The 15178-nt window shown below is 35.4% G+C and overlaps 1 protein-coding gene across 2 annotated transcripts in view; it reads left to right on the forward strand.

The window, feature by feature from the left end:
- LOC132747870 (ethanolaminephosphotransferase 1-like) overlaps positions 1-15178 on the forward strand; it is a 32933-nt gene that overhangs the window by 5509 nt on the left and 12246 nt on the right. Inside the window, exons 3-9 of one of the 2 annotated variants that reach the window (XM_060737395.1) lie at positions 1146-1338; positions 2276-2538; positions 3365-3470; positions 4593-4638; positions 6945-7125; positions 10209-10391; positions 12575-12689. In XM_060737395.1, the coding sequence (XP_060593378.1) occupies positions 1146-1338; positions 2276-2538; positions 3365-3470; positions 4593-4638; positions 6945-7125; positions 10209-10391; positions 12575-12655 (1053 nt within the window). In that variant the 3' untranslated portion in view covers positions 12656-12689. The remainder of the gene's footprint in view (positions 1-1145; positions 1339-2275; positions 2539-3364; positions 3471-4592; positions 4639-6944; positions 7126-10208; positions 10392-12574; positions 12690-15178) is intronic. The other variant, XM_060737396.1, reaches the window with a different exon arrangement.

The raw sequence follows: 15178 nt of genomic DNA on the forward strand, positions 1-15178 counted from the left end.
AAAGAAATCACTGTAACATATCTTGCGAGCCTATACAATTCAGTATGTACCATGTTTTATGAAAACCACAAGCTACTTCTGATCACTGTACCTGTTTGGGAGCCTATATATTTTAACTTGTGCCATTCTTGTGAAAACAGGAAGTAATGTTGATTATACACTTTGAAAGTGCTTGTTTTAAAAGTTACTAACCATCACCAGATGCACATTTACTTTGTTTTATCTCTCTCTTCTAAATATAGAAGTCATTAAAATCATGATAAGTCAAAGGTTGCCAATTGCATGTTAACAATAGGTAAATATATAGGCTATCTAATTCATGATGAAACTTATTAATCAGGTAACCGACATAATTATGTAAACAACTTAGCTTGGTACTTCTTATTAAGGATGTTGACCTGGCTTGACCCGACACTTTGACATTTCTAATCTAGGTTATCATTGCAGTAGGTTACCGTTAGTACAAAGTTTGTATGTATTACATCAGGATTTTAACTCCTTTATTTTAAATGATGCTCACTGCACTAAATATCTTAAATGGACTTGTCCATCTTTCTGTCCATTCATGCATTTTAGGTGATAAGTTCAAACCATGATTAGATTTTATAGATGTGCTGGTTGATCTTATGTGTCAGGTCAAAATTTAATCAGCCCTGTTTTGTGTTTGTTCTATGAAAATAGAATTCTAGAATATGAGTCCTAGGTCATGTTTTTGTTTTACATGTCATTGTCATAAGTTTGAATTCTTGGTAAGTGGTAACCTTGTGGTTAAGGTGTCCGCCTCTCAACTCAGGGATCACAGGTTCGAGCCCTGCCCTGATCACAACCCAACCATGTTTCTTCATATGACACCAGTACTGGTTAGTTCCAAGAAGCGGACTTAAAAGTGATTAATATTAGTTGCAAGAACTTATAACAACCAAGCTAAAATAGATATGTTTGAACTAATTCTTGTACCATTTGTCCACCATCATTGATTCAAATGATTATGCAATTTGCACATTAACCTTGACTTCTTTAATGTTCATTCTGCACTGAAAATCAGACACCTGATTTGAGGTTACTTTTTAAAGGTGCATATTAAGTAATTGTTGACAATTATCTATAGAAAATGAAGCTTTTATTTCTTTTTCTTTTTTTCGCAGTTTGTTCCATTATGGATTGCACCAAATGTATTGACATTGGCAGGATTTCTACTGATGGTGCTGAATTTTGTCACAATGATTTACTATGACCTTGACTTTTATGCCTCTAGTCGGGACCATCCGGAACATCCTCCCATACCCAACTGGGTGTGGCTTATGTGTGCTATAAATAACTTCCTATCACATACTTTAGGTAAGTTATAAAGTGTAAATTTTTTATATTAATAATTTTGTATAATAATCGATGATTTACTGTTAAGAAGAATAACTCAACTGCTTATCTTGAAACTTAAAGCTGCATGCCTCCAGATGAGGCAAAATATTTCAAGAAAATTAAAACTGAGAAAAATGTACTTAGATTTTAATAAAAGTAAAAAGATATAAAATTTTCATGTTATGTACAATTCATGACTGGGGGCGTCCGTGGCCGAGTGGTTAAGGTTGTTTACTTCAAACCACTTGCCCCTCACCGCTGTGGGTTCGAATCCCGAAAGGGACTTTGGATTCTTTCATGTGAGGAAGCTATCCAGCTAGCTTACGGAACGTCGGTGGTTCTACTCAGGTGTCAGTTCGTGCCTGAAATAATGCACGGAAGGGCACCTGAGGTCTTCCTCCACCAGTAAAGTTGGAACGTCGCGATATGACCTATACTGTGTCGATGTGACGTAAACCCCCCCCCAAAAAAAAAAAAAAAATCATGACTGATTTTGCTGTCTTTATCACCATATTGATAATTTGCATGGATTGCAAGTGCTGTTTGCAATGTTTAAATTATTTTCTTTGTTCACTTCACAATATTTTACTTTGAAAAACATTTTTAAAATTTTAATGAAAAGTACCATGAATCTGGAGGTGGGGTGCTTTAACTTCTCACTAATACTGAAAAACATGTTATACACATGATAATTGGAATGATTTCATGAAGGATTAGAATACTACTTAACGTGTATTACCGTACAATTTTGAGCTGTCCCCCGAGTCTTCTCTTGATTCAGGTTAGACTGTAAAACTGTACACCAAATGTTTACTGTGGATGCATTCTGGTTCTACAATTTATTTTTTTTCATCAGTAAAATTTATCACACATTGCTATGAAGGTAAAGAAATTTTCAAACTTTTCTGATATACAGATGGTATAGATGGAAAGCAAGCAAGGCGTACAGGTACAAGCTCCCCGCTCGGTGAATTATTTGACCATGGGCTTGACAGCTGGGCATCTTTCTTTATTCCGGTGGCCATGTATTCGGTGTTCGGTAGAGGTGAACACGGTGTAGAGGTGTTCAGAGTGTACCTGGTTCTACTAGGAGTGAATTTCTGCTTTATAATATCACACTGGGAAAAATACAACACCGGCATATTATTCCTGCCGTGGGGTTATGATCTAAGTCAAGTGGTAGGTTTTGCTCTTTGTTTATTTGAGCCACGTCCCGACAAAACCAACATAGTGTGGATCCAGACCAGCCTGCGCATCCGCGCAGTCTGATCAGGATCCATGCTGTTCGCTTACCAACCCTATTACAAGTAGAGAAACTGATAGCAAACGGCATGGATCCTGATCAGACTTCGCGGATGGGCAGGCTGGTCTGGATCCATGCTGGTCGCAAACGCACTATGTTGGTTTTGTCATGACCCGGCTCATTTGATGTTTAACTCTTGAGCACAGCAGTGTAAACTGTTCATACCTTTATGAGGATGGGAATATTACAGTGCAATATTAAGCCAATAACCTGGCTTGGAAAAGGTGAATGGTTCTACTCAAGTATCTACATATGCATGAAATAATGCTCAGAGGGACGGACATATGAGTTTCATATTCTTTTTAAAAATCCAAGCTTCATCCACTAGTAAAAAAACATTTATTAATTCACTCTAGTTTTCATTTATGTTGTAAAATGCGTGTAGCCACGAAATAATAAATTGCAAAGAAAGGTAACAAGGTAAGCTTTCTTCTAATGCTTAAGTGCCTGCTTTGAACCTACAGATTTTGGGTTTGAGCTCTAGCTTGGTCTCGTCCACTTGTCTTCATGGTATCCAGAACAGATTGGTTTACCAATTGGACTTGAAAATGGCATTTTCTTTAAATGAGAAAATGTATAGATAGGTTTAACCATATATTGAAGCACTGAAGAAAATATTAAAATATTACAGTTATATAGAAATCATTGAAGTTAAATCTATTCATTAAGTAATTTCTGTAATTATTTCCTCTCTTTTTTCAGGCAATGACTAGTTTATATCTATTTACATTTGTCACCGGATACGAATTCTGGAAGTTCACATTATTTGGTTTTTCTGGTGCTGAATATTTCGAAATTATAATGTACGGTAAGTATAAGCTATGAATACATTCCTCTCTCTGATTTAGTTTATACAAATTTATTTTAATTCAATTGTGTTAGAAGCTATAAACTTATTGAAACACTCTTGAATCTGTTCCTGGAACCAACTAGTGCTAAGCAATGAATGTAAAAAAAAATTCTTAAGGAAACAACGGCTTCCCCTGGATGGGGTTTGAACCCACGTGGTCAGCAGTCCGTTGATTACTAGTCTGACACCTTACTCACTGGGTAATGCAGCCACTTCAATCAGATTTACGTGCAACACAAATTTATTTCTTATATTGCCTTAGGTTTGAATTTTGTGAATGGAGCCTCATGGTTGAGTGGTTAAAATCATGAATTTTGAATCACTTGCCACCCACCTTACTCTGGTTCAAATCATAACAGGGGCGTCCATGGCCGAGTGGTTAAGGTCATTGACTTCAAACCACTTGCCCCTGCTGTGGGTTTGAATCCCGACAGGGACTTTGGATTCTTTCATGTGAGGAAGCTATCCAGCTAGCTTATGGAATGTCGGTGGTTCTACTCAGGTACCCATTCGTGCCTGAAATAATGCACGGAAGGGCACCTGAGGTCTTCCTCCACCAGTAAAGCTGGAACGTCGCAATATGACCTTAACTGTGTCAATGTGACGTAATTCCCAAAACAAACAAAAACAAACAAATCAATCATGACTTTAAATTCTTTCATATAAGGAAGCTGTCAAGCTAGCTTACAGTTGGTGGTACCACTAAATGTGACAAATATCGCATGTAGGGGCACCTCACCTGAGGTATTCCTTCATAGGTAAAAGCTTTGAAAGTCACCATATGGCCATTGCTGCATTGTCAATGTGATTTGAAACTAGGTAAATAAAACACAAAGAATTCTGCTTGGAACTTTGAATAGTATTGTTTGACTAAACTTTCCAGTAACTCTTGTCTTCTTCGATGCATCTACCATACTGTTAACATGTGCTTGAAATATTAAATTGAGATGCATTCATTTGTTCTTGACAATGTCTGTGTTACTTAGAACCCAATCAAAGGGGAGGTAATTCACAACACATTATATGCATATACATGTATGTTAGATTTATTTTATCACATCATTTATCTTTCTGTTTCAGTTGGTTTTGGATTTTCCTTTCCAATAACAATCTGGAATGTTTACATGTAAGTTAATGTTTTAAGTTTATTTTGATTGATACAAATCAACTTTGTGACACAATTGCTGAATAAGATACATACAAAATGGAGTATTTTGTATAACTTACAGTTTAAAAATACCGGTACTATATATTCAAGAATGTTTTTTATTGATTATTCTGTTACTAAAATCTCTAACAAACAAACTGTGACTAAAGTTTCATTGAAATATGCACCAGAACTGTATCATATGCTGTTATTTGAAAAAAATTGAAAATGTTTCCAACAAAGGGCTGGCCAAGTCAAAAAGATGGCTTCCACTTTTTTTGGGGGAGGGGGGGGGGGGGGTCAGTACAATGCTTCCTTACTGCACACCCTCAAGAGAGCAAATCTGAGGGCAGTTTATTTGAACTTAAATTTCTCTTTAAAATCAAATCTTCATATAGTTTATATTTAACCTTAACTACCTCAAAATATCTGAAATGGACTTGTCCTTTGTTCAATGAGGACAAAACCATTAATCATTTTTAGGAGAAAATTTCAAAACCAGTACAGACTGAGTAGCGATCATTGCCGACTATGATCACTCATCAACCAGCATGGATGTGTTGATGATATTGGTCTGCACTGGTTGTCAATCTGACTAAAATTCAGATCTACTTATATATAGTACTCCCTGCAGGTACCGCGTCCTTGCCCTTTCCAGTGTAATCAGAAAATGTGTTTCTTTACACACTGAACACCACCAATCATCTGTTTTCACCATTAAAGTGAAAGTGGTAGTGCTCCTTTTTTGAATTCTGATAAAAATTGTTGGAAATATTTTCATTTTAAATAAATTTCTGTCATTGATATGTAAATCAAAAGCTGTCCGAATGTCTTGAAAATACTTCTTTATTGTACCCCATATTTACCAGTTAAGATGATAATTTCATGTTCTGACAAGTGAAGGTCGTCTGCTGAAACTGTAGTGATGTAATATTCTGTTGAAAAAAATTCTTATGAAGCCAAAAAGGGCCATCAATTTACATACCACAGTATCATAGTGCTCTCCGTTTAAGCCCCCGTTCAAAACATGGCTGCCTGATCATAGACTCAATGTTTCTAATTTTAATCATTGAGTTATTCTATGAATGACGTGTATTTTGAAGTCAAGATAAAATAGTAAATATTAGATGTTTTTATTTGTACATTTTGCTGGAAAGAATAAGAACAATGGTACCATAGGGGACCATCCTATTCCATGTAGATCTAATGACCACTGTATATGTTTCACCTTCTTTAAAATTTTGATATTGAGAGAAAACTACTTTTAGCTATGCAATCAAACTGTTTTTTTTACAGATATGCATTAGAAGAAGTATTCTAAATACGGTTGTCCGTGGAAGTTAAACAAATTGTTAATTTTTGTTAGAAAAAAATGTTTGAAGTTATTTTTCACAAATCAACTTGAAATAATAGACTCAATTTTTAATGGGCAAGAATGTTTTGCCAGTTTACCTGTCGGCTATATGGACAATGTCATGTTTGTTCTCGAAATCGTGAAAATTACCTACTCAGTATTGGTTTTTCTAAGGGTTAAAACTAGAAACCCCATCACTTTCAAAATAATGAAACCTTGCCAATGATTGGTTGTTTGAAAGACCACGAGTAGGTGACTACCTATGGGTGGATGTCAGATCCTAATATGAGCCGCGTCACGACAAAACCAACATAGTGCGTTTGCGACCAGCATGGATCCAGACCAGCCTGCGCATCCACGCAGTCTGATCAGGATCCATGCTGTTCGCTTACCAGCCCTATTACAAGTAGAGAAACTGATAGCGAACAGCATGGATCCTGGTCAGACTGCGTGACCCATTATGTTGGTTTTGTCATAGCGTTATTTAGGAGCTGGTTTTAATCAGATTGCACTGTTTGTTTTGTTAGATACAGTCACTTTTAATCTCAAGTTTAAAGCAGCATGCCTCCAGATTCATCCTTATTTTCATGCAACTTTTTAAAATGTATCTAAAAGTAAAATATTGTGAAATGAACAAAGAAAGTAATTGACAGATTGCAATCGGCACTTAAATCCACGTAAATTACCTAAAAGAGGTCAAAATATGCAAAAATAGCCCCTACTGCTTTAGTAACGCAGTAGAAATATGGTGATAAATACTGCAAAAACAGTCATTAATTGCACATAAAATGACGACTTGAATCTTTAATCTGTTTACTTTTCTTAAAATTATAGTACAGCTTTTCCAAGTTTAATTTTCTTGAAATATTTTGATCATCTGGAGCCATGCAGCTTTTAACTGAAATAATTTTTATATATATATATATTACAGAGGATATAGAGATAAGACCGGGAAGATGTTAAGTCTGTCAGAGTCACTCCGCCCACTAGTATCAACTTTCATACTATTTGCTTTGATGATAACGTGGGCAAAGTATTCGTCATACGAGATAATACAAAAACATCCTAGAATATTTTATTGCACTACTGGAACAGTATTCTCAAATATAGCTGTAAGTGTTTTGATTCAGCTTTTTAGCTCACCTGTCACAAAGTGACAGGGTGAGCTTTTGTGATCGCTTTTCGTCCAGCGTCCGGCCGGCCTTAAACTTTCACTTTAAATGACATCTCCTAATAAACCACTAAGCCAATTTCATCCAAACTTCACAGGAATGTTCCTATGGTGGTCACCTTTAAAAATTGTTCAAAGAATTTAATTCCATGCAGAACTCTGGTTGCCATGGCAACCGAAAGAAAAAACTTTAAATATCTTCTTTTAAAGTACCCAAAGAGCTAGAGCTTAGATATTTGGCATGAAACATTTTCTAGTGAGTGTCTATCAAGTTTGTTCAAATAAAAGCCCTGGGGTCAAAATTGGCCCCGCCCCAGGGGGTTATTGATTTTCCCAAAATGCATATAGTAAAAACTTAAAAAATCTTCTTTGAAAAAACCTAAATAGCTAGAGTTTCGATATTAAGCATGAAACATCTTCTAGTAAGTGTCTACAAAGTTTGCTCAGATAAAAGCCCTGGGGTCAAAATTGGCCCCGCCCCTGGGGTCAATGATTTTCCTTATATGTGTATAGCAAAAACTTAAAAATCTTTTTTGAAAAAACCCAAATAGCTAGAGTTTAAATATTAAGCATGAAACATCTTCTAGTTAGTGTCTACAAAGTTTGTTCAAATTAAAGCCCTGGGGTCAAAACTGGCCCCATCCCAGGGGTGTCATTGTTTTTAACTATATGTGTACAGTAAAAACTTAAGAAATCTTCTTTTAAAAAACCCAATGAGCTAGAGCTTAGATGTTTAGCATGAAACAGCTTCTTATGGGTGTCTACCACATTTGTTCAAATAAAAGCCCTTGGGTTAAATGGCCCTGCGGGAGGGCGGGGGGTGGGGAGATCATTATTAGCTCACCTGTCACAAAGTGACAGGGTGAGCTTTTGTGATCGCTTTTCGTCCGTCGTCCGTCCGTCGTCTGTAAACTTTTACTTTAAATTCTTCTTCTAAAAAACCCAAAGAGGTAGAGCTTAGATATTTGGCATGAAACATCTTCTAGCGAGTGTCTACCTAGTTTGTTCAAATAAAAGCCCTGGGGTCAAAATTGGCCCCGCCCCAGGGGGTCATTGATTTTCCCTATATGCATATAGTAAAAACTTAAAAAATCTTCTTTTAAAGAACCCAAAGAGCTAGAGCTAAGATATTTAGCATAAAACATCTTCTAATGAATGTCTACCAAGTTTGTTCAAATAAAAGCCCTGGGGTCAAAATTGGCCCCGCCCCAGGGGGTCATTGATTTTCCCTATATGCATATAGTAAAAACTTAAAAAACTTCTTTTAAAGAACCCAAATAGCTAGAGCTAAGATATTTAGCATGAAACATGTTCTAATGGATGCCTACCAAGTTTGTTCAAATAAAAGCCCTGGGGTCAAATTTGACCCCGCCCCGGGGGTCATTGATTTTCCTTATATGTGTATAGCAAAAACTTAAAAAAATCTTTTTTGAAAAAAAAACCAAATAGCTAAGGTTTAGATACTAAGCATGAAGCATCTTCTAGTGAGTGTTTACCAAGTTTGTTCAAATAAAAGCCCTGGGGTCAAAATTGGCCCCACCCTGGGGGTCATTCATTTTCCTTATATGTGTATAACAAAAACTTAAAAAATCTTCTTTGAAAAAACTCAAATAGCTAGAGTTTAGATATTAAGCATGAAGCATCTTCTAGTGAGTGTCTACAAAGTTTGTTCAAATCAAAGCACTGGGGTCAAAATTGGCCCCGCTCCGGGGGACATTGATTTTCCTAATATCATACAGTGTATAGCAAAAACTTAAAAATCTTCTTTGAAAAAACCCAAATAGCTAGAGTTTAGATATTAAGCATGAAACATTTGCTAGTAAGTGTCTACAAAGATTGTTCAAATAAAAGCCCTGGGGTCAAAACTGGCCCTGCCCCAGGTGTGTCATTGTTTTTAACTATATGTGTAAAGAAAAAACTTGAAAAAATCTTCTTTTAAAAAACCCAACGAACTAGACCTTAGATGTTTAGCATGAAACATCTTCTAATGGGTGTCTACCAAGTTTGTTCAAATAAAAGCCCTGGGGTTTAAACTGGCCCACTCCGGAGGCCTATATACAGGTGAGCGACTTCAGGGCCATCATGGCCCTCTTGTTTTTCATTATATGTGTGTAGTAAAAACTTAACATCATGAAACATCTTCTAATGGATGTCTTCCAAGTTTGTTCAAATAAAAGCCCTGGGGTTTAAACTGGCCCTGCTCCGGGGGCCTATATACACGTGAGCGACCTCAGGGCCATCATGGCCCTCTTGTTAAACATTATTGGGGGGCGTCCGTGGCCGAGTGGTTAAGGTCGTTGACTTCAAACCACTTGCCCCTCACCGCTATGGGTTCGAATCCCTACAGGGACTTTGGATTCTTTCATGTGAGGAAGCTATCCAGCTAGCTTACGGAAGGTCGGTAGTTCTACTAGGGTGCCGGTTCATGCCTGAAATAATGCATGGAAATGCACGTGAGGTCTTCCTCCACCAGTAAAGCTGGAACGTCACGATATGACCTATACTGTGTTGATGTGACGTAAACCTGCCCCCCCCCCCCCCCCCAAAAAAAAAAAAAAAAACAAATAAAAAACTATTATTGTTGTGCAGATTGTAATGTGAGGGCATCCATGTCCTGTGGATGCATTTCTACTTTTACTTCAAATATTTCTGTTTCCATATTCTAAGATTGTGCACAATTTACATAGGAAATGTCATTCAAGATATTTTTTTACTGCAAAATCATTATAATTTGTGGGTTTCTTGGATACATGTAGGTCAATCCAAGAATTTAAGAAGCAAGGAAATTTCATTTCATCTGCTGTAAGATAATTTTGCATCACACTATTTAACTTTTGGAAAAGTAGACAGTCCAAGAATTTTAGAACCCACATAAAAGTTAGTCATGACAAAACCACAAAATGTTATGCCCACAAGTGTATTCACAGTTATGTAGTGTATTTTAGTGTGAAATTTGATATATCATATAATTGACTGTATTTATCGGATGCTTGTTCTATTGTATAATGTACTACTGTATTTCAGTGTCGGCTAATTATTGCACAGATGAGCAACACACGGTGTGAGCTAGTCAACTGGTTGTTAGTTCCGTTATTTACTATCGTAATAACGGTGTGTTTCCTCAGCCTCGGTGTTTTAGAATTCTATATTCTCACAGGATATGGTGTCTTCGTCACAGTGTCACATGTTTACTTCGGAATCTGTGTTGTGAGTATTGTTTACTTAAGTTAGTGGAAATATTAGAATTTAGTGAAATAAATCAGCTATCCTACTCAATCTGAGATGAGCTTCTGCTGTACAGTTAATAAAGAATTGTCTACTTCTATACCATAATTGTAGGTTATATTTTAAAGACCCATATTTCAAAAAAAGATTAAAACTAAGTTATGCCCATTTTTGAACATAAAATTTAACTGTTAAACACAGCCCCAAACATTGAGCTGACCTCAACCTTCGGCTTTGGTCTCTTAAAATATTTGCTAACTAACTTGTAGTTCACTATGTAGCTAGGAGGCATTCAGTACTGTGTAATATTGCTTTACTATCAGTGTGCTCTATAGCCATATAATCAAGTGTCTGCCTTTGCTGATGGCAGTCATGCCATATTTGCATATAACTAAAGATTACTGCAAAATCATTAATATTCATGAGGAATTAATTTTTATGGTTTTTAGCTCGACTATACGAAGTATATGGAGAGCTGTCCTACTCGCCCCGGCGTCGGCGTCCGCGTCCGCGTCCGCGTCCAGATTTTAGATTAAAGTTTTGGTGCAGTAAAATATTTTTCACTATAACTTTGTCATTTCTTAAGGTATCAACTTCAAACTTCAAATATATCTTCCTTATCATCAACCACATCATATGTGACAAGGTTCATAACTCTAGCACCAATATTTTCAGATTTATCTCCCCTTGAACTTAGAATTTTCCTTAAAAAATACTATTTTTTACTGTTACTTCCTTATTTCTTAAGGGATCAACCTCATACTTCAAATATATGTACCTTATCATCATCCCCATCTTATGTGACAAGGTTCATAACTCTAGCACCAATAGTTTCAGATTTATCTCCCCTTGAACTTAGAATTTTCCTCAAAAAGTACTATTTCTTACTGTTTCTTCTTTATTTCTTAAGGGATCAACCTCATACTTCAAATGTATTTACGTTATCATCATCCCCATCTTATGTGACAAGGTTCATAACTCTAGCACCAATATTTTCAGATTTATCTCCCTTTGAACTTAGAATTTTCCATAAAAAATATTTTTTTTACTGTTATTTATTTATTTCTAAAGGGATCAACTTCATACTTCAAATATGTTTACGTTATCATCATCCACATCTTATGTGACAAGGTTCATAACTCTAGCACCAATATTACAAGAATTATCTCCCCATAAACTTAGATTTTTTTACTAGAAAAATGTTATTTTTTATTATAACTTTTTTATTTTTAAAGGTATCTACCTCAAATTTCAAATACTTATTCCTTATCAACAATTACATTTTATGTGACATTGTTCATAACTCTTGATGCAATATTTACAGATTTATCTCCCTTTGAACTTAGGATTTTCTTTAAGAAATATAATAGCTTCTTTTCTTTTTAAGGTATCTACTTCAAACTTCAAATACATGTATATGTTTCTTATCATTACACAAATGTTGTGTGACAAGGTCCATAACTCTAGCATGACTATTTCTAGCATTATTCCCCTTGATCTTGGAATTTATGTTAACCAATATTATTTTTTTACTATAACTTAATACATAATTATACATAATTGATTTTTCTTTCATAGTTTTGTCCTCCTTACTGCGTCCAGTATTTCATTAGTCGAGCTTCGCTGTCTCCTGTGACAGCTCTTGTTGTCGTTAGGTGTCATCAATGCACAAATTTAAAATCCAACGAAATTTCATTTGCATCACATTATTTACATTTTACCATTTTGAAAAAATAAATATTCGACGAATTTAAGAACCCACTAAAATGTTCTTTGTGACAAAACAAAAAAATTCCATGCCCACGAAATTAACTGAATTCACAGTATTTGCTGTTCTTCTGATGTACTAATACTGTTCAATAATGTTTGAATCTCTCTTAAAATAAATGCATTGTGTTTTTAACTTTTTATATTGCAAAGAGAGAATTTAATTGCAGCGTAAAATATTGTAGAACTTCAATGCTGTGCTCTCTGAGAGTGCTAGAATTCACTGTTTTACCTTTTTACCTTTGCCAGATTTGTTTTACACTGGCTACTCTCCAAATTTTCGATTGCTATTTTGAAATTTAGAGAGAGCATATTTGATGTAAAAAAAAATGAAAACATGAATGTAATCTTCATATTTAACTATGAATTTTGTTTTGCTTTTATTTTACGATACCAAGGTAAGGGAACTGTGTACCTTTCTTAACGTGAATGCTTTTACTATATCAGCATCAGATTCAAACTTAACAATATCTACGTAGAAGACTTCTGTATAAAAATTGATGAATTTGTAAGGTAAACCAGTGTTGTTAATAATGCAAAACTAGGCATTTCATTTTTTGTACCTTCCTTTTTGTGCAAGTGGCTTTAATCGCAAGTACCAAACAGTATGCTCTGTGTGTCCATTAGAAAAATACAAAAGTTCACAAAAAAAGAAGAAAAAAAAGAAAATTGTACATCTCATATTTGTTTCTTTCTTTTCCAAGAAATTTCAATCAAACCTCACAGGGCCACAATTTGCCTCTGACTGCAGTAGTAGGACATATAGCCTTCCAAGGTGGAAGTCATCTATCAGATAGACATGTCGTTGAACCTTTTTCACTTAGTGTATCTGTATAAATACACAGCAATGGTTGTTTTTACATATAAAAAGACATTCAGTTAGCTCAATAGGTAGAGTGTTGGCCTTTAAATTGGGTGACCCAGGGTCGATTCCCGGACGGTACAGGTCATGTTCATTGTGATTTTTTTCTTTTCTACAGTCATTGGCACTGTATCCACTGTTGCATGTGCAAAAGTAAAGTCAACTAGTACTGGTAAACTGTTTGACAGCCTACCCAGGAAGGATGAGATGGTTGAACTCAGTGTAAATTCAGTGTGGCTTACTGCCAGAGTGAAAACTACCAACACCACCACCATACACAGCAAGGGTCGTTCTTGTTATTTTGCTATGTATGATGGGTTCCACGATGCCATAAATAATGTAACTACATGTACTGTATAATGTACAATACCTATATTTATGATTAGATGCTAAATATGATTTTATTACTGTAAAGTAAGAAACGAAAAATTTTAAACTGGCCTACTACATGTACTAACTTTAGAGTAGAGTATAGTAAAAGCATTTAGTTATGTAATGTACATTTAATTATCTAGAATTAATCAAAGAATTTTTATATTGGATCCGGTGGGTGCATGGTTTTCTTTTATACAGTATATAGGCATGATATTACACCCTTGTTATTTCTTTAAAAAAATAAAACCAAAGCTCAACTAAATTTAAATAAACACTTAACCTGCAGAAATTTGTAATGGATTTTTTATAGCTTTAAATTTGGAACAGCCTTTTAAAATTTCAAGATATATCAGTTTCAAAATGCAAAAGTTACTGAGGGTATAGAACCAAGTCAACTGACACTACTGTTTGGAGTAGGACAGGCATGACATTATACTGGTAGTAGCAATTTTTATGCCCCCACAGAGTGGGAGCATATAGCGTTGCACTTGTCCGTCCGTCCGTACGTCTGTGCGTCCGTCCGTCCGTCCGTACGTCCCGAAATCTTGTGAACGCAACTCCTCTTAAACCGGATGGCAGATTTTGCTTAAACTTTTAGGGATGAACAACCTAAACGTGTAGATGGTAGTAAAGGAAGGAATTTTTGCTGCGACTAAATTTAACAGAATTATGGCCCTTTGTTGTTTTTTTCATTATATACTATGTAGAAATTTTGTGAACGCAACTCCTCTTAAACCAGATGGCAGATTTTGCTTAACCTTCCAGGGATGAACAACCTTAATGTGTAGATGGTATTAAAGGAAGGAATTTTTGCTGCGACCAAATTTAACAGAATTATGGCCCTTTGTTGATTTTTTCACTATATACTATGTAGAAATTTTGTGAACGCAACTCCTCTTAAACCGTATGGCAGATTTTGCTTAAACTTCCAGGGATGAACAACCTTAATGTGTAGATGGTACTAAAGGAAGGAATTTTTTCTGCGACCAAATTTATTGGCACATGTAGTCCAAAAAATATTTGACCTAGAGTCATAAGATTGACAGAACAGTGGTGTGTGGGGCATCCGTGTCCTATGGACACATTTCTAGTTTAGTCTAATTGCTTTTGGTTTTAGCCGGTTAAGGGTTCAAACCTGCTATATCACAAAATATTTTTAATTAATGTTAGATTTTATATTGTACCTAGATCAAGCTATCAAGTTTATATTCACATAATTACATGAAATAAACAGAATAATTGCCTTTAGATTGCATTGTCTAATTAGCTTTGTCTCCAAACAACTTGTGCAAAAAGGGAGGTAGATGTTACCATATTTTCAGATTAAAAAAGTAGTATGGGGTACAGTGTGGATTCCAAACAGATTCAAATTAGTTTAAAATTAGTAACAAGCTTTCAGATGAACACCAAGCTAAGATATACTTATAAAACTAAATGATACATTACTGTTTGAAGTGTATTGAAACAAAAGACGCAGCAACAGAAGTCTCTCTTGTATAATAATACCTAAAATTGTTCCCTCAGTACAGAAATGGGTTAACAATTATTAAATCATATAAGGAATTAATCTGTTACTGCACCAATGTGACGAAATAATATATGCATGATAAGTGATTCAAGTTTTCCGGTGTTTCAATTAAATAAATTGCCTTACTGAAAACAATCATTGCGTCATTGAATATTCCCATGCAGTGAGCTTAATAGTTTGTCTGTTGGGTCTATGGCCCAGGCTTACCTGATATAGTACATTTTTCACCCTGAAGTC

The sequence above is a fragment of the Ruditapes philippinarum genome, unplaced genomic scaffold (genome assembly GCF_026571515.1).
Source record: "Ruditapes philippinarum isolate M1 unplaced genomic scaffold, ASM2657151v2 ctg899_1_1_1_1, whole genome shotgun sequence".
Taxonomy (NCBI): Eukaryota; Metazoa; Mollusca; class Bivalvia; order Venerida; family Veneridae; genus Ruditapes; species Ruditapes philippinarum.